A 20,643-nucleotide genomic window follows, 5' to 3' on the forward strand; every position below is an offset into this window, starting at 1 on the left:
TTACAGCATACCACAACTTTGGTCAAGAAATCCGTAATACAACCCTTCATCCTACACTCTTGTGTTTGCAACTACTCCCTCCAAACTCGCCAAGTGGTGTAATTTTACCACTGCTCATTAACCACAGTTTCCTGCACTGAAGCCTTCAAGACTTGGAGAATGTAGCACAAACACATTCATGTGTAAGCTTAAATTTCTGAATAAGTGGAAAATTATTTGTATTTACAGAAGTGATCTGAGAACCCAAGTTAAATAAAAAAAACTCAACTTTTGGCTCAGTGAAGACAAGTCAAGCAGTAGACGTGACAAGATTCAAAAGATCAACAACAAAAAGAGAGAATAATGTTTTGAACAACTAATGTTAATTACCAACAGTCATGTTATGGCCGACAGAACTGATAGATAAATTGCTTAAAAACAAAGAAATATAACCAAGTAAGTAAAAAGGTGTATTATTTCTCTTAAAAGTTGTTTGAGAACATTATTCAAGATACAATTTTAAATGTGCGTACACAGGGTAGTGACGAACTGACACCAGGTTTCACTTCTGCACACAAGTACACCAACTTCATCTATACACGACCAGCTTAAGTGTTTACTCTATTCTGAACCCATTGCTATGGTAACACATCGTATCGTTTCATTTCATTACTCTTCTCCTCTTCCCAACTGTGAAATTATGTGATCCTTTTTGCTATGGATGCACTTCTATCAATTTCATTAACGATTTCAATATTTTGAATTCTCTGAACCCGAGATCAGCTTGGAGTTGTGATGTCAAACTGAAATTCTGGTTCCATTGTTGATATACAAGCAAATAAAGCTGTATCCGGACTCAGACATTTCCTTCCTTCTGAGGCACATTTACATGTGCCCTTCCGGCATGGACTGCTGCTTAGTGTCCTCTCAAAGTCCAGCAACTGTCCCATAAAATTGAAATTGGGAGATATATTTTCTTTTTTCTTCTTCACATAGTCGTATGCATCGTTCAGCGACCACGCCAGTTTCTGCATCAAGTACGCTACAGTTACAGTGACTGACCGACTTATCCCAGCTAAGCAATGCACTAGAATTCCACATTTGGCTTGTCGGGCTTCCTCTGTAATGGATAGAAACAAACAAGTGAGTTTAGATTGATGCAAATAATTCAAATAACCCACAACATGAACTGCATACCTGTTAAGAAATAGAGTTCACAGCAGGTGATTGCATGAAAAGCCATCTCTCCCACCAACAACTTATTAAATACAGCCCCTCCCATGATCCAACCTCACCCCCAGGTAAAGACATCATTACCATTTACCAATGAGTGTGGGAAAAATAGTCTTAAGGACACTACAGTAGAGAGGATTTGTCAACAGTGAATGCAGCATACCACCACTTCCAATGCAACAAAACTACCACAAAATTGAAAAGAGATGTGGATGACTGGCCATCAACAACAAAAAAACTGAAATTCAATACCTAGACAACAAACAAAGGTGATACTGATGGAACCGCAAATTCCTTTTTTTCTTTTCCACTGAATCTATGTCAGTAGTGTCAACAAATGGACTGTCCATGAATGCTTTCATTTCATTTATTTTCCAATAATGTGTATATTTATTATAGTCCCCAATTTTCATTTTTTTTTTTACTAAAGATGTGTATATTTATTATATTTCCTAATTTATTTTTTAAATAAATAACATCAGCACAATAAAACTATTAAGTAAATCATTATTATTATTTAATACAGAGCCAAGATCTGAAATATCCCCCCTCAACTTTCACATTTACTAATCAACTAACATGAGAACTATATTGAAATCTGCTTGAACTAGAATGTCCGTGTGTCAGATTTGCACAAAAAAGTGCCATGCAACCAACTATTTACCAATGATACCCGCATAGATGAGCGGATATCGACATAGTTACAGAAAGCAGGAGACAAGAGGCAGAAAAAAAGCTGTCCAGTTAGTTGTCATAGCAACAAGGAAGGGTAGGTGGTAACTATTTTAAGAATACTACACAGTGAAATTGCTTTATCTGAAAGCCAGTGGGAGCTAAGTCAAGCCACTTTAAGTATCAGCCACTGCCAGTTTCCATGACAACTCATGACATCATCTCCTATATCGAATCCCTCTTCCTTCAGGTGTACTTTCATTCATGGTGTCTTCAAAGCAATTCAATCCTTCTAATCTACAAATTCGTTATTTCCACTTTTGACAAATCTTGCTCTTTTTTTAAATGAAGCGTTCACTTAGTTTTCCCTGTGGGATGTGCCAAAATCTTTGTACCAACAACTCTCCTCAATTTCACACTCTAAGATGTATCTATCTACCAATATCTCAACAACAAAAAAGCAACTTTAAGAAATAAAAAATAATAACCAACAAATACACCTACAGATAGTAGCCTCTCAAAAAATACACAGATAAAAAAACACTCCCAAGTTGTTCTCCAGCAACAAATTTCTTCCCAGATATTCTGCCTGATTTAATCTCAACACAAATAGCCAGAAGATAAATGGAATCATTTTGTTGCTATAGCAATACGATATGTTAGACAAATAGATCAGAAGGTAAACAGTGATTACCTAACTGCGAAAGATAATTATTACCCATGATGCAAAGTAAACGTCTTACAATCCTTCCATATTGAAATTGACCAAGAATCAGTACGACTGACGACAAGAAGATCTAAAATCACTGGACTGCAACTAAAGAAACACAATGCCATTAATCATGCCCAGTTTGAAGAGCTGGCTGCATGACTGGCCTATAATATGGAAGTGGGACAGCTGGAGATGACCTATTGACTGGCAAGATATCCGTCCACAAGCACCATGTCACAACCTTCTAGCCTTTAAAACATCTTTGAGTACAAAACTCATTTTGGCAGGCGTCCAAATTTTTACACAGCTTTTCTTTACTAAAACATTAATCAAAAAGAATACTCCTAGTGAACTAGTCACTGCCCAGATGTTGAACACAAAGTACATAAACATATCAAAGTGTGAATGGGGATTACTCCATTTTCATAACTGATAAATTCAGCCAGCTTTATTTAACCGAGAAGATGCACTAGTTCCGTTTGAAATTGCACACCAATACTGTAGTTTGGTGGAGAAAGAAATAATGACAACACGAAATAAAGTCGTTTCGGAAATGACAATATCAAAACCAGTCAATGTGAAAACAACAATGAGAACCGGAGACAGGTTCAGTTTACCTTGGAAGCGTTCCAACACAAGTTACCATAACTCTTATTGAAACCACTCTCTGCCATAACCATTAATTCCCAATTTCTAATTATAATAGAGTTATTTAACACTTATGACACACCAGCCAAAATTGATTTGCCAAACCTCAATTCAATGCAAGGAAGTATTAGTAATGAAAACACTAAATACGGTACAATTATGTTACTTCACGCTAGCAAATGAACGCCCAACCTTTTTTTTTTTATGTACGCTTATGAAGGACAAATTAAATCGCCATTGATGCCTGAAACTAACCAAGTTACCTCAGAAAAGTTATCAAGTCTCCTCTCCTGTGTGTTGGCCAATAATTTTTAGTAACTGGTCAGACTTAATGCATTTTATCAACCACAACTTCTAAAGAAAAGTTTAGTTTCACCCACCTACACACTATAAAAGTACACCCACAATAAAACTGACTCAATGGTCGCCTACTGCAGTTGGAAGAATGATTGATAGGGCCTTTCAATACACAAAAGTGGCAAAATAAATCAATCGATAACCTCTTGGCCAATCCCTTGGCAATGACATCTATGCCTAGCCTGCCTATCCCGGTAACCGGTATATTAGATCTAACCAAGCCACACGAACGACCACATGTTATGTGTGCAATATGAAAGAAACCCTGAACTGGTAATATTGATGTCCATTTTTGCATTTGATCATACCATGCAGAAATATTTTAATGGTTTTAATTTCACTTTTATCTTCAAATTTTATCTGCAATAGCTTACATGTATGAATGAGAAGAATTCAAATAGTTGCAAACATGGAGACGGGAAAATGGAGCACAAACTGAACATTGATTGTAATCATTTTTGGCATTGAAAAGTTTTCAAACATCCCGCATATCTTTTATGAGCATTTGCCAAATATAATCAACTAGGTTAAAGGTTAACTTGAACTATCAAGAGAAGCAATCTAAGGAGTAGCCAACTTATCATACCAGGACAGAGTTTAGCAAACAGATAAGTAATAGAATGCAAGTGTGGTTTCCCAGTCTGTGTTGACATGTCAACTTTGCCAATTTTAGACGGCTTCTAAATGCTCTTAAGTAAAAACATAACTCGCAGCCACTGAATTTTAACAAGTTCAAAATCTAAACTTTCAAAATGTTTTATTGCAGTAAGACCTGCCTGGTTATAGTCCAAAGTTTTAACATTTGCATGTGACATTTTGTAAAGCTACAAGTCTTTGAGGAACAGGAAGAATTTAAATTTTATAGCCACACATTATTATTTGTATTACTAACTGAAAGATGCATCTATGGACTTTACACAAATAACATGCCCAAACCATCACCCCCCACCCCCTACCCCCAGTACCCTCCAACCCAAAGTTTAAGTTTTTAATAATGCATGTTATAAAGGCAACTCTCCCACAAAATATCACATTGTAGGGACAAAATTTTAAGTTCAAATTCTTTCAACTTACCAATGAACTCTATGGCTTCGGGAAAGAAAGCTGACAAATTCTGACTCCAGTGATCATTAATTGGTATCTGCATGTACTTAAATTCTCCATCCCTCTCAAAACGATTCGGTATGTTCGGCGTCACATTTAAAATGTATTTTATCCCATGCTTGGAGAGTTTCTCAATGTTTTTCGAGTCCTGGGCTGAGCCAAGAAATAAATAGGGTAGGATCTCCACTGGAAAATTATTGTCAAGTGGTGTTTCTGGACAAACGTCCGAATCGTTGCAGTTTATATTCAGACCTTCCATTCCTATTGTAAGCGTGTCTTCGCAGTCTTTCTGTTCGCACGAGTTTGGGTAAAACTCTCGAAACTGGCAGAATCCCCCTGGAATAGCGGACAAAAACAACATGATCAATAGCCGCACTGGAAATAATCGATACAACGTTGCATAAAAACATCCGTTTCATATCGAGAACAGAGACAGGGAAATCGATTAGTATTTTCGAAAGACGTTCAGGTAAATGTACAGCAAGGACGTTAACGCTTGTGGGTGTGCGCACATATGTGTGTAAACTACGGGGTACTACAATAATAAATACACAACCCAATATTCGTACATTGATAATAATGCGCTTGTTTGTTTCAGGTCGACGAAAAATCGACGTGTGTAGGTCCCGTTTGAATCGCATGTTGAACTATATTATACTAGATGAAGTCACTGAGACGATGGCCGACGTTTACAATTTTACTATTATGACAGTTTAATTCAACATTTCGATGTGTCAACCGTTTGAAATTACGGGGAGTATATTGAATTTAGTGAACATTGGTGCCGATTTATAATTACTGTAAGGTGTATAGTAATAGAATGTACATTTTAAAAACATACTTGCATATAATGAATGCTAACGACTATATACCGTACCTTGTAAATAACATACACGGCAGCCATCTTCCTTCAGCTTCTTGAGAAGTAAGCAGATCACGCTGTCCGAATTCTCGTTTAAATTTAATGTGCGTTCGTCGTACAGTACAACAGTCCCAATTTTAGACTTTTTTACGAATTTTTCCTTTCCATGTTCGCTGGGTATCAGTGTTTTAAAACAAACTTTACCCTTCCTAAGACGGCGAAGTAGTAGGCTTGGCAGCGTAACATTAATCGCACCTTCAACGTGCGATTGGTTGAAGTCTCGAGTCGTTCTACAGTCGAGCACAACCAAATTATCGTTCGTGGTAAGTTCCCGGTGTAACCATGCCGGTTCCCTGCCTTGTAGCGTGGCTTCAGAATCGAGAGTCATTTCTGTGTTCAAGTTTTCAGGCATTCGAACGACTAATGTAAATACACCACCTGAGAGAAGTTGTCAACTGCAAATGTGTTTGGCACGTACGAGGCGGCAAGTTTGGACACACGAGGACTCTACGATAGTCTAACAGTAACAGAGTTGCGTACAAATCCCGGTACAAATCATTCGGCTGGACTGTTACAACAGCGCTCCAAGTCTAATTCCCCGTTAGAATAATGTGAAGTTGGTAGAAATGTTGTCAGCGGAGTCCACTAGTATACATACGTGAAATCCGTGATTCCGCGCTGATTCCCAACTACTAGCACCCTAGCACATTGACAGGCAAGAAGCAGTTTTATCTTCTAACAAAATACGGCCAGCAAATGATCAATCGTATTTTCTTATCCAATCAGCTTCCACGTCGTTACTGACATCACTGATTAAATTATGGTCGCTATAGCAACCGTTCGTCTGAATTAGTATAAAAGCGATTAGGTTTCCTCGAAGCCACGCCTTTTTTAGCCTTGTGGTTTTTCAATCAAATGACCCCCGCGGCGCTGGCATTTCCGGCCGTCGTGTATTCAAAGCAAACACTTGAGGGTTCTCATTGAGCCATAGAGCTAGGCAAAACATAGTTTCCTCATTACCTATTATCTAATATTCAAGTTGAAAGACAAATGGAAGTATTATAATCCACAGTGTATTTTTTTTAACACAACAACTCATGACTGGCAGGGTCGCGTTCATGTGTAAAACGGGCGTGAAGTAATGCAAATCAGTATTTTGAATCGTATGTGAACTCGTTCATATGGGTCACTGTTGACAGCAGTTCAACACATCGTTGGTATCGCATGTCTGGCGGGTCCCATTTATAAATTATCACCAAATGTGTTTTTCCTTGTAAGTTTTGTGAATGAAATTCAACACCTTACCGTGGTGAATGTGCAATCCCGACCACACGTTCTCGCACGGTCAGTACCATGTGTCAAACACGAAAACGTCACAATTTTAAATGTTGGTCATTTTGTGATCATTTTCTTTCCCTCCGGGGATTGTGTAAGAGTCAATAAATAAATAAATAAATAAATAAATAAATAAGGTCACATGTCAGTGCATTTTGTAACTTACACACATACTATGCGCGCGATGATTGTTTATCGGATGCAGATTTCAATTTTACAAATGGTAATTATTTTGACAGACCATCCATCGTAATTACTGTTTGTTGTTTTTTTGTAATTTTTTTGTTTTGTGGTGGCTTTTTAGTTTTGTTGTTTGTTCATTGGTCGCGGATGTTGTTTAACCTGTGTCTATGTACACATAAATAAATAAATAAATAAACAATCCCATCACCCCCCCCCGCAAATGCAAAAGATTGAATATCGTTAAATTAGACATTTTTTCTACGCTAATATGCAATATATTTAATTCGATAAAATAAAAAAGCGTATCGCATACATACAAACACAGATATTTGGAGAAAAAAACAGGACGATCGATCCAAAGAACACGCTTTTATTCAAATACATGTAACTGTCAACGCCACATGCAATTATTTCAAATTTGGTGACGTAGAATAAGTGGTGGCGCGTAAACTTTACACCTGCTCCGCCTTTTGTCATGAAAATGAGACGAATAGTCACACACTTCCAAATATGGTAAGAGTGTCCATATTTGGTGTGACAGCGGCGCTGTGCTGTGATAATGCAATGCAGAAGGCGTGCCGAAAGTTTGTAATTCGAGCGCTCGAAAACCAAATTTGCCGACGACTCAGTTCCGTAATCGATTAGGGGATTATTCGCTCATATCGTATTTGACTTTCACTTTACTTGAAATATGTGTACTTGAAATATGTGTGACACAATTTCTTCGAATTGTTATTTTTGCTCACCCCACGTGGACATTATTGACACGAAATAGAACAAGCAAAGAACCTGACAACCCAACTGACATTTGACCGTATGACAACACGATATAATAAATTAATCTCTAGTTTTAGTTGCGAATCAGCGCACTTTACAAGTGCACAACAACAGAACTATTCTGTTTATTTTATGTATATAGTGCTTCTATTTATACGAGTGCAGAGGAAGCAACTACGTAATTTATAACGAGTGATTTTGGCAACCGAACCATGTGTACTCATAACACACTTTCCGTTGTACCGGGTGCGTGGGTTAGGAAATCCGGACTTCGGAAATTGATATTTCTGAATAGAACCATGTATTTTACAGTATTGCATCATGAGGCGTCTGAATTGCGGGGCACATCGCAAAGGGGCTCGCACAATCACATGGCCGGTACTTGTAGTACTAGTACTTGTGTCAGTTGTGTTGATGGAGCCATGGAGGTAGATGATGATGGAGCTAAACAAGTTCCACGTGTTGGCATATTGACGTACACCCAGATTAGCTTCTTTGGTCGCGGGATTATATAATTCTTTAAAAAAGTTACTAAAATATTTTTTTTGGCATTTTGCCCATCGATCACATTTACCAGTTTACATATTTTTTAAATCGCATTTTTTAAATTTATTTATGATTCATATTAACCGGGTTGTTGAATACGAGAAACATCCACACAGTCGTACACTATGCGGTCCATAATCGTGACAGTCGTGACTTCGGTGATATCTATGATCTACTGAAAAAGAAATAATTGAATACTGTACTGTATGCTTTGTGGCATATCTGTTGAACTCCTTTCTCTTACCCTTCGGTTTCAAAACTTACAAAAATGTGACAATCCAAACAAACTACAGAATTACTCAAACATTGGAATGGATCTAATCAAAGACTTCTTCTCTATAGTCTTTGATCTAATCTACTTTAAGTTGTGGTGTCTGGTAATCTGGCTTGGTTAAATTCCGATCCTTCAATGCGTATGGAGTTATGAGTAATTATCATCGTTATGTTTGCTTTGCAAGGAGTCCTACCCAACGTTACAACAGAGTTTCGAAAAACCACTGGGCTTGTCAGTGTGCCAGTGAGTCACTGGTTCTTTCTTTCGTATTCATAGGTTGTAACACGAATACACGAAAAATGTGCTGACTACGCACTCAAAAACAAACATGAAGTACTTAAAATATCGAAAGATCTGCATTGAAAGACGTTTTGCCCACATGGATTTGTTTTCAAAAACTGAAGGTGTTCACACTAAACAGTGGTCGTGCAAACACTGAATGATCTATTTTATGACAAATACAGCGTATTGAAATTCTTAGAAGTCCTTGCTGCATTGTTGTGTACGTCCTTCTACGTATTTGTTAACAAAAACTTGGATCTTTTAGAGGTTAATGTGACGACGATTACCAAAGATTACCATAGGTTTAAAACGTGACATACGAGTCATAAAAGGACACGAGTTTATTTTAGCAATGTTTTGCGTACACTATAATCAGTTCTAATACTTAGCCAAAATGACGTTCTTAAATTCAACTGAGTTTTTTCCGTCTTCAATTTAACTGTGTCTTGAATCGACACGCCACGATTCTTTCAGTGCTATGAGGGTCTGTACAATTTATATTTGGACTCTGGTTTCTGGTTAATTCGGATTCAGTTTTAACATTGATTGTTACTGTCTATAAGCGCGGTCAGCCACAAAGTTCTCAAAGACCAGTCGTTTCTAAAACTTTTAAACTTTGAGTTTCACGCCGGTGCCGATTATTGTCCTCAGCATAGTCCAATTCAAACAATATTCATTTCATAAAATGACATGAGTTTATTTTAGCAATATGCGACACGCCACGATTCTGTGAGTGGTATGAGGGTCTGTACAATTTATATTTGGACTCTGGTTTCTGGTTACTTCGGCTTCATTTTTAACGTTGGTTGTTACCGTCTATAAGCGTGGCCAGCCACAAAGTCTCAAAGACCAGTCGTTTTTAAAACTTTAAAACTTTGAGTTTCACGCGAAAAAATCGTGCGATCCGGTGCCGATTATTGTCCTCGGCATAGTCAAATTCAAACAGTATTCATTACATAAACCTATTTTGCGTTGATTTGTTTTTGTTTTTCCTAGGTGTTTTTTTTTCTAGCATTGAGTTGGCAAACCTCGTAGCCTTTAGTTTACTCAGCAACTAATGTTTATCACTCAACGACAGCGCTGCTGGTGACGTCACTGATATAGTGTCTGGTTGTGATAAAAGCATGCAAAGGTCATGTCAACTTCGTATTGAAGTTATTACCAAACGCTTCAGCGTGGTATTAAGAGTTTGTTTTCAGGGGTGGGTGATACCAAGGTGGGAAATGGATGCACATATGGGGTTAATTCCTTGAATTGCAATATAGAGGGTTCAAGCTGAAATACAATATATAGTGTTTTCATGTTTCGTCTGATATTTCTGTGGTATTCTGCTGCTGTAAGTAATGCACGATTTGTTCCGAAATTCAGTATATTGTGTGTATTCCAGGGTTATTCGTTTTTTGCTAAAAACACCCCTATTTTTTTAGTGGCAGAGTCGAATAGTCTCACTCCCACTGGGAAATCTGCATTGTTGCTTGAATGTGAGTTAATTAAACACCTTTTCCAGACCGGCGAAAAGGTATACAACAGCCAATTTTAACAGCCTGTCACGTGATTTTAGTCTGAATGTCAACATGAAGAGGCTAGTCCATTTTACGCAGGAGTAATTGGGAGTAGAAAATGTGAGGGATAGTATCAACAGAGATGTGTATAGTGAAAAGTAATATCTATCCTTCATTTGCATCTCTGAGCATTTCTGTTTTAGTATATTGGTTTGAAAATGTTGAACTTGCATGATTTGCAATGTGTTTTGTTAACTGGGACTCCCCTATTGATCGAATCCCGGGTTTGAACGAGAACGGCACACCACGTGATTCGTTTAAATACAATGCTGATGGCAAACATGCCGTGTTACTGCAGTACTGCACTGACGGGATGACTTACTGGTACTGCATGCTACAACTTCGCTTGTGATGTTGCTTGTTAGCCATGGATTACATGAATCTTGATTACCAGTCAAATGTTGCTCATTTGACGTTGGTAATCTTTATTTGGAACTGAGTAACTTCCTGGTACTTCGTACTATGATAAAAATCAGTCAACATACATCAAGTTCTCTCAATCGTAGTATTCCATGTGATGTACACCTAATATGCCAAAAATGTTGCTGAACGATTTGAACTGAATGAAAATAGCAGACGAAAATTTGTTTACAAAATAAAAATACTTCGGTTGCCAATGAAAACCGGTAAAAAACAAGCAATATGTTTTCGGCTGTTATCATGGAAGGGACATGAACGTGAAGCTAACGTCTGTTTATAACTAAAACCGGGCACCTTATACGAGGTTCGCAAAATAACATGGCAGTCATTAGAAGTCACTTTATTTTATTGTTAGGACGTATTCAGCCGTTAAATGTATTATTTCCAACCGTTTTGCGATAGTATTTTCTAGATTGGAGGCAGCATTTACATTTTATTCAAAGTTCAAAGCTGCGTTGGGATTCCGTTGACAGTGGTAACAATGTCGGCGCCGGTGATCTCTTACCAGTGCGCAACGTAGCCAAAATAAAAGGCATGAACATTTGGGCACTGCTATTACAAGACTTTGGCTGTTGCCATGGTAGCGGTGGGTCAGGATTGTTTTTCCAATTAGTGATGGTACGACCTGCCTGTCAAGTATGAACCGTGACAAAATCAGCCAAGCCAAAAAAAAATCACAGAAGAGTTAAAAAGCCATTCCTGCTGAACAGTTACTCTAACTTCGGGGTCAACTTTCTCATTAATGAAAACAGATATCAAAAATTCAAATAGTAACTTTTTGCCCACACTCAAGCCGAGTACAATGAGCTATGTCTGAGGTGTTGTATCACAGGGAGTTGGACAAACTTATGTATTTTAATAAATTATTGAATAATAAAATGTTATATAACTTTTTTTTCTTCTCCCCTTCCTGGTATCTATTTCAAGTATTTTTGTCAGGTTCAAATCGTTCACCAGCATTTTTGGCATGTTAGATGTACATCACATAGAATACTAGGATTGGGAGAACTTAATGTTTGTTGACCACCTGGAATCTGAGTTTTATAAATCTTGAAGGGCTCTCGGAAGATCCACCCGCTGCCTGGACCCGCAGTGAAATCTCCGATTAATATGGAGCCGCAACCATCAACATCGATATACCATGAGGTTTCTGTTGGCGACGTTGCGGCGTTACTCGGTTCCAAATAAATGATTACCAACGCCAAATTAGCAAAATTTAACCGGTAACCAAGACTCAGTCCATCCACGACAAGCAAGCAACATCACAAACGAGGTTGTAGTGTGCAGCTCACGAGTCAGCGACGACCGATTTCAACGAAAGTCATTCCGTCAGTGGAGTACTGCAGTTGCACGGCATGTTTGCCAATGCACAGATCTGTGGAGGAACTTTTAACTTCAACATCAACCGTGTATCGTAGTCGCCCAGTTTAAGTTCTGGTTCTGTCGTGGTCCCAACTAAAGGGCGACAGTCGTCGTGTCGCGTCCTGTTCAATATGGGACTCATAGCGACGTATACAACGCGTGTAAAATACATTGTTTATTTACATGAAATTCGAACACGCGCTGCGCTACGACCACCGCGCTTAAACATCCACAAGTTATTTATTCGGACAATGACTTAAATTAGACGTCTGATTATTTTATTTTCACACGTACAGCGACACGCGTTCTACACTGACAAGCGTTGCTAGGTCGCAGCACTGTCTTGGAGCATATTAATGGGCAATTGGGTTCCCCGATCTAAATTTCTATCCCGGTTTGTTGCACGTTCTTTTTTTAATATGAAATAATCAAATATGGGACATGTGTATAATAAAAGAACCCCACACCCTCCCCGTGGCTTCGCTCGTAAAAGTACGGCAGCAGGATACACCGCATCACTCGTGAAAATAACTTCCATACGCAATGAAAGCCACGGGGAGGGTATCTGTCATAATACTTCATTATCACTGAAAACATTTTTCCCCTGAAATAAATTCCAGTGAATATGCCATTTCCCTCATACTCTATTGAGACACAGCGCAGTGAAAATTGGATTCACATGTAATGCTTGAAAACATGTCAGAAAAAATAAATTAAGTGAAATTCTACGTGACTTCATAATAGTTGGAAATGAACACATTACACCCGACCCTACCACTCTATATGCAATGTAAACTACACCCCAAAACATCCTTTCACCCACAGTTACTACCGTGTTTCACCAGTGTATTCTATTTGACGTAAGGAGAAATTGAAATAAACAAATTAATTATAATTTCAGCCTCTAGTTGACCACTGATTAAATAAACTACCTCGTCTTTATGTCAACTTGCAGTTATTCGTTGCCTACACCAGTGACTTCAAAATATATGTTTCAATCCCAGGAATTTCACTCGCTGTTAATTGCATGGGAGTGGCAGTCTTTAATGAATTTCTATTGTCATGTCAATTTCTTGCGATTACTCGAACATTAAGCTGTAACCACATACCGCCTAGGTGCTGTAATTAAATCCTGGTGTAAGCACCATATGAACTATGAACAATGTATGTGAAGCCAGCTGTGGGGTATATTCAATCCTATAGATTTCTCATTGTTTGGTAACTATTTGCTGCAAATGCAACAAAAATCAATATAAAAAATATTACCCACACAGTATTCTACAGGTTACTTGTTGATCTTTGATTTTATTTTTCAAGCGTCCTACTTTAATTTTATTTTCATTCATACTGTACTCGTCAGCTTCAATGTACGTGGCCAATTCCAACTCTCTATGGTGCCAAGGAAACACTCACGTACAACTTTTTTTTATGAGATTTTCTATGCATGACGGAGACCACAGTAGGTCCATGCGAGCACGTTGCTCGACCATACATGTGTACGTACAGTAATTTGTATTGGATGACTGGGTTTGTACAAAAACTGTGATGACGACTTCTTGAATTCTGCTTTAGTTGTGCATGGAATTGTTGTCATATAATGTTTTTTTCTCTCAAAAGAACGCTCAAATTTCAAGCAATTTGTCAAGAATGACAAATCTCTATTCGGATGTTTTGGCGGGAACGTTTTGTTTTCCCTTCCAAGGTCGTTTTCTCACTATCTCATGGCAGTGATATATTATCTTGTCTTTGATTGGTCGCTGATTGGTACGAACTCATATCTTATCACGTCGAAGGACTTCCTCACTCATCGTGACGTAGGTGTATTGTCGTCGAAAAGACACATTGGGCGATTGTTCGCGGACGGACCCATTGCTTTGTTTTCTCACAGTAGCGGTCACGTTTTCGTATAGGGATCGTGAGTCGTTATTTGTACCCAAAACCAGTTCACACTCCACACTCCCTGGGATTGCAACGTGGAATCTTGAGATATGTATTAACCATTCTTGACATTTATTAATAGCCCATTTCTTTACTATATAATAATATTAAAATTATATAAACGTTACCAAATACACATCGTGATGTCACGTTTTTTTTAATTTTTTTGGAAATAATTTTCCAGTTGTCTGGGTGTTGTTTTCATGCGTATAAAATGTACAATCCAATGTATATTCAATACGTACCACATTTGGTTCAGTATAAAAAAAAATTAAAAATTGGAAAACGGGCTGATGGTCATTCAGTATTAAAAAATACTCAGGTCCGTAGCAACACATCGCTTTAAATCAGGGCGATCCAACAATCCCAGCAATCCTTACCTTTTCTCCTTTATACCACGATATACATATATATACACTGTCTACATCGCACCGTACCAGGTTCATTTCCGCGCACACCATCTCAGTGGGCATCGCTGAAAGGTTCGTCAGTAATGCATTAGTAACAAGTATGAGGTGACAAAGATTGCATACTTTCATCCATGGTAACCACCATATTTGTGACTAATACTTTTTGTGTTGTTTAGTTTTGTGTTTATCTGCCTGGACTGGGCTGGTTGTAATTTGGTGTTTACATGGCTGGTTAAATTGCCCCTCATGTTGCACGCTTATGTGTATGTGTCCCTTCTCTTGTCATTTTGAAGAAAACAAATGAATACATCACACGACGATTGTCAATTGCTGGAACCAGACATTTTACTCAATTTAATTAATGTTAAAGGGCGGCAGTCGTCGTGCCGCGTCCTGTTCGATATGGGACTCACAGCGACGTATACAAAGCGTGTAAAATACATTGTTTATTTACATGGAATTCGAACACGCGCTGCGCGAAGACCACCGCGCTTTAATATTATAAACAAGTGGAAACGAGTTTAAAGATTAACATTACAAACATACCATGTCACATCTGTTAAAATACATTTATCACACGCAATTGACAAGCGCTGTGAATCTAGTAGAGTTACATAAGACAGCGTAGATCTGCGTGGAAACCATTAGTGTATCCTATTGTTCTATTCTGTAGCATCTTTTCATTGTCAGATGTAACACTGGGGCACCGTACAAGTAAGTACGAGTTGTTACTTGTTAACAGTGTTAGAACAACGTCCACCTTTTGTTTTAATTAAAACAGATACAAAACCCAGATATGTTCAGTCAAGTTCAAACTCATGCATATCCTCAAAATCGTCGTGCTTTTTTAAAACAATGAAACAAAACACTACGACATCAGACCAACAGTGCCATGTTTCAACAAGACAACATATATATTGTTGCTGGAAAGTTTTTAACGCATCGCTTTTTCGATGTTTGTTTGTTTGTAGTTTGTTTTATTTTGCATGGAGTAGTGTTCCGAATCTCTGTTACAATCCACCTGCTTAGTGTAATTTGGCAATCACGTATTTTCGATCTCTAACACCGAATGAATATTTTTGTTAAATGTCCAGCAAATTTATGGTCCATCCTACATTTGTTGAGCATATTTAAGCTATCTTTGCAGATAACGTTTGCCGGAGGTGTACATGAAGTTTTCTCCGAACTTGCACATATTTCCATGTCTTCTACGAGTAAACTTTATATCCCACGATAATATTACCCCCATGAACACCATCCATATGACCACCAGGCAAAACATACCATTCGTCCCGAGACTTTCTCTCATGTTGCGCATCCAAACAGATGTATTCCTGGAAAACGGAAAGCAATCCCCCTTCTATTTCCGTCTGTGTTGACAGAATCGAAATTGCTCCGTGTTTAGCCTGGGGTGTTGTACCATGCTACTACTACTATAGTACCACTATATGACAGTAGAACGCAATTAATTATTAATATCAAATAATACAATTTATGAAATAAATCAAAACAGTTAAATCTATCTGCTGAGAAGAACTTCCTGCCTGCTTTTTTGTGCGGGTTGTTCCTAAGCAACGTTAAACGCAATAAGTACGTCCTTGCCACGTTCTAATCTATTTGTCTCTGAATCATGGATCGCTAGAAAGACGGTCTAAAACTTGTCACCTATTGTATCTTTTAGGGCATGACGTCAATGGGATTGTGTTATACGCGAGACGGAACATCTTAACACATTTTACGAGCACGTGTACCTTGTAGAGTGTGTTTAGAGGCGTGTGATAAGATCACAGATATTGGGAACTTCATGAGTGACGTAGAAGTGCCTACAACGTTCCATCATTTGAATTAATTATTCATAATATAAAGTGACAAATACAGGCTTCTTTTTTATATTATTTATGTCGCTTATCCTGGATAAGGATGTGTACTCTCTAATAGTAGTTATCACCCCGGGTTACAATACGAAATACCGTGTTTTACAATGTCATTATCCGCAATGACGTTGATACCACACTTCAACGATTCGATGACTACTAGTATATGAATTCCCTTCCCATAGGTCTTTGCGCTTCACACAAGTGTTCTTTGCCACAGACGATCTTGTGGCAAATCACCTCAATACGCACGTTTTTTTTTTCCCGTGGTTGTTTCACCTAAAAATATACCACATAACGTAAAATAAATTGTTATGAGAACCGAACTATTTTTTTAATGTCCGACTTTTGTAGAAACGTAAACACGAACAATTTTATCTGCGATTTCAATGTGCGAGGTAATGTTACTCAGGTGAAATGACGCACGTTAAACACTAAAACTGTCGAAAAACAACGCCCAGTAGTATGGATATAGTTAAAAGAATTTCCTAATTGTCTAGTTTTCTGGTGGATATTTCAAAATATTGTTTGGCTTGAACGGATTCAATTTTCCGCGCCTAACATTCACAAGAAAATAAGCCCCCTTATACGTTTATATTGATTGTATACCGATAACCTAATGCCCAACACCTTTGTGAAGATTGCACTTTTCAAAAGCAAATCCATGCACATTTTATTCTTTAATTCAGAATTTGGGCGTAAAACGTGTTATTATGACTTGAACATAACTATGTCAACCGACAGGCACTCATCCGATATGAGTAGTATCGCTAGTATACGACGTCATATCCGGGTTTACAAAATGTATTTATATATAATCACAACGAATCCTAAAAGTTGAGAAAATGTATGTTCAAACTTAATAAATAAATAAATCATCAAACACACCTAGTGTCTTCTATATTCGATCACGAATGAGTTAGAGTAGGTTCATATTTAACAAAACAAGACAGAACAATTTCAACATTTTATAGTATATATTGGTCGTGGGATGTAACTTTGAATGTCGATTTCAGACTTTGGGATGTTAATTTCAATGGTGAACAATTAAATAAAACATAAAGCCGAAGTGTACACATAACATATTGTATTACCTTCTAACCAAGGCGCCTCGCAAAGACATAATCAATTCGTATAACATAACAAATGCACAGCAAAACAGAAACAAAACAAATACGAAACTAAAAAAAAAAAAAAAACAGAACAGAACAGAAAATGGTCACAAAAAAAAAAGTTCAGAACAAAAAACATCGAAAAACAATCATATAATGGTCGAAAATCATCAAAAAATGGGAAAATGTAATCAAGAAATGATCTGATAAACCTAATATAACCTAATCCTAACAAGATTATTTTGGCACTGATCCATCCCATAGTACTCCCTCAAAGCCTAAATTTTGATGTCACTACAAATTAAGATTTGTGGAGCAACACGGGTGACTGACAACTAATGACTGTCTAGTTTATGGTAATATAGTATACCGATTCAGAGTGTTTATCTACGGTTAACACGTGACTGTTTACTATTTACAATTACATGTTTATTATTTACAAATAAATTCCCATTATTTATATATGGGTGACTGACAACTAATGACTGTCTAGTTTATGGAAATATAGTATACCGATTCAGAGTGTTTATCTACGGTTAACACGTGACTGTTTACTATTTACAATTACATGTTTATTATTTACAAATAAATTACCATTATTTATATATGGGTGACTGACAACTAATTACTGTCTAGTTTATGGAAATATACCGATTCAGAGTGTTTATCTACGGTTAACACGTGACTGTTTACTATTTACAATTACATGTTTATTATTTACAAATAAATTACCATGATTTATATATGGGTGACTGACAACTAATGACTGTCTAGTTTATGGTAATATACCGATTCAGAGTGTTTATCTACGGTTAACACGTGACTGTTTACTATTTACAATTACATGTTTATTATTTACAAATAAATTACCATTATTTATATATGGGTGACTGACAACTAATGACTGTCTAGTTTATGGTAATATACCGATTCAGAGTGTTTATCTACGGTTAACACGTGACTGTTTACTATTTACAATTACATGTTTATTATTTACAAATAAATTACCATTATTTATATATGGATGACTGACAACTAATGACTGTCTAATTTATGGTAATATACCGATTCATAGTGTTTATCTACGGTTAACACGTGACTGTTTACTATTTACAATTACATGTTTATTATTTACAAATAAATTACCATTATTTATATATGGATGACTGACAACTAATGACTGTCTAGTTTATGGTAATATACCGATTCAGAGTGTTTATCTACGGTTAACACGTGACTGTTTACTATTTACAATTACATGTTTATTATTTACAAATAAATTACCATTATTTATATATGGATGACTGACAACTAATGACTGTCTAATTTATGGTAATATACCGATTCAGAGTGTTTATCTACGGTTAACACGTGACTGTTTACTATTTACAATTACATGTTTATTATTTACAAATAAATTCCCATTATTTATATATGGATGACTGACAACTAATGACTGTCTAGTTTATGGTAATATACCGATTCAGAGTGTTTATCTACGGTTAACACGTGACTGTTTACTATTTACAATTACATGTTTATTATTTACAAATAAATTACCATTATTTATATATGGGTGACTGACAACTAATTACTGTCTAGTTTATGGAAATATACCGATTCAGAGTGTTTATCTATGGTTAATACGTGACTGTTTACTATTTACAATTACATGTTTATTATTTACAAATAAATTACCATGATTTATATATGGGTGACTGACAACTAATGACTGTATAGTTTATGGTAATATACCGATTCAGAGTGTTTATCTACGGTTAACACGTGACTGTTTACTATTTACAATTACATGTTTATTATTTACAAATAAATTACCATGATTTATATATGGGTGACTGACAACTAATGACTGTATAGTTTATGGTAATATACCGATTCAGAGTGTTTATCTATGGTTAACACGTGACTGTTTACTATTTACAATTACATGTTTATTATTTACAAATAAATTACCATGATTTATACATGAGTGACTGACAACTAATGACTGTCTAATTTATGGTAATATACCGATTCAGAGTGTTTATCTACGGTTAACACGTGACTGTTTACTATTTACAATTACATGTTTATTATTTACAAATAAATTACCATTATTTATATATGGCTGACTGACAACTAATGACTGTCTAGTTTATGGTAATATACCGATTCAGAGTGTTTATCTACGGTTAACACGTGACTGTTTACTATTCACAATTACATGTTTATTATTTACAAATAAATTACCATTATTTATATATGAGTGACTGACAACTAATGACTGTCTAGTTTATGGTAATATACCGATTCAGAGTGTTTATCTATGGTTAATACGTGACTGTTTACTATTTACAATTACATGTTTATTATTTACAAATAAATTACCATTATTTATATATGGATGACTGACAACTAATGACTGTCTAGTTTATGGAAATATAGTATACCGATTCAGAGTGTTTATCTACGGTTAACACGTGACTGTTTACTATTTACAATTACATGTTTATTATTTACAAATAAATTACCATTATTTATATATGGATGACTGACAACTAATGACTGTCTAGTTTATGGTAATATACCGATTCAGAGTGTTTATCTATGGTTAACACGTGACTGTTTACTATTTACAATTACATGTTTATTATTTACAAATAAATTACCATTATTTATATATGGATGACTGACAACTAATGACTGTATAGTTTATGGTAATATACCGATTCAGAGTGTTTATCTACGGTTAACACGTGACTGTTTACTATTTACAATTACATGTTTATTATTTACAAATAAATTACCATGATTTATATATGAGTGACTGACAACTAATGACTGTCTAGTTTATGGTAATATACCGATTCAGAGTGTTTATCTACGGTTAACACGTGACTGTTTACTATTTACAATTACATGTTTATTATTTACAAATAAATTACCATGATTTATATATGAGTGACTGACAACTAATGACTGTCTAGTTTATGGTAATATA

General features: G+C 36.4%; 1 protein-coding gene across 1 annotated transcript; it reads right to left on the minus strand.

Moving 5' to 3' along the window:
- Window positions 1-735: 735 nt before the first annotated feature.
- LOC100366620 (dual specificity protein phosphatase 7-like) lies at window positions 736-6,215 on the minus strand. Its single transcript, XM_002738133.4, has 3 exons — window positions 5,583-6,215; window positions 4,676-5,041; window positions 736-1,099 (listed from the first exon to the last, which is right to left on the minus strand). The coding sequence occupies exons 1-3, from the start codon at window positions 5,977-5,979 to the stop codon at window positions 759-761; spliced, it is 1,104 nt and encodes a 367-aa protein (XP_002738179.2). The 5' UTR covers window positions 5,980-6,215; the 3' UTR covers window positions 736-758.
- Between the last annotated feature and the right edge of the window lie 14,428 nt (window positions 6,216-20,643).

Source organism: Saccoglossus kowalevskii, chromosome 3 (assembly GCF_978046115.1).
Source record: "Saccoglossus kowalevskii chromosome 3, keSacKowa6.1, whole genome shotgun sequence".
In the NCBI taxonomy this organism is placed as follows: domain Eukaryota; kingdom Metazoa; phylum Hemichordata; class Enteropneusta; family Harrimaniidae; genus Saccoglossus; species Saccoglossus kowalevskii.

Bases quoted from the DNA above. Each gene is read 5' to 3' on its own strand.
- LOC100366620 (XM_002738133.4), bottom strand. From the start codon at position 5,979: ATGCCTGAAAACTTGAACACAGAAATGACTCTCGATTCTGAAGCCACG. The intron at 5,042-5,582 runs GTACGGTATATA...CCGCTATTCCAG, and splicing joins CCGTGTATGTTATTTACAAG to GGGGATTCTGCCAGTTTCGA. The intron at 1,100-4,675 runs GTAAGTTGAAAG...TATCCATTACAG, and splicing joins CGAAGCCATAGAGTTCATTG to AGGAAGCCCGACAAGCCAAA.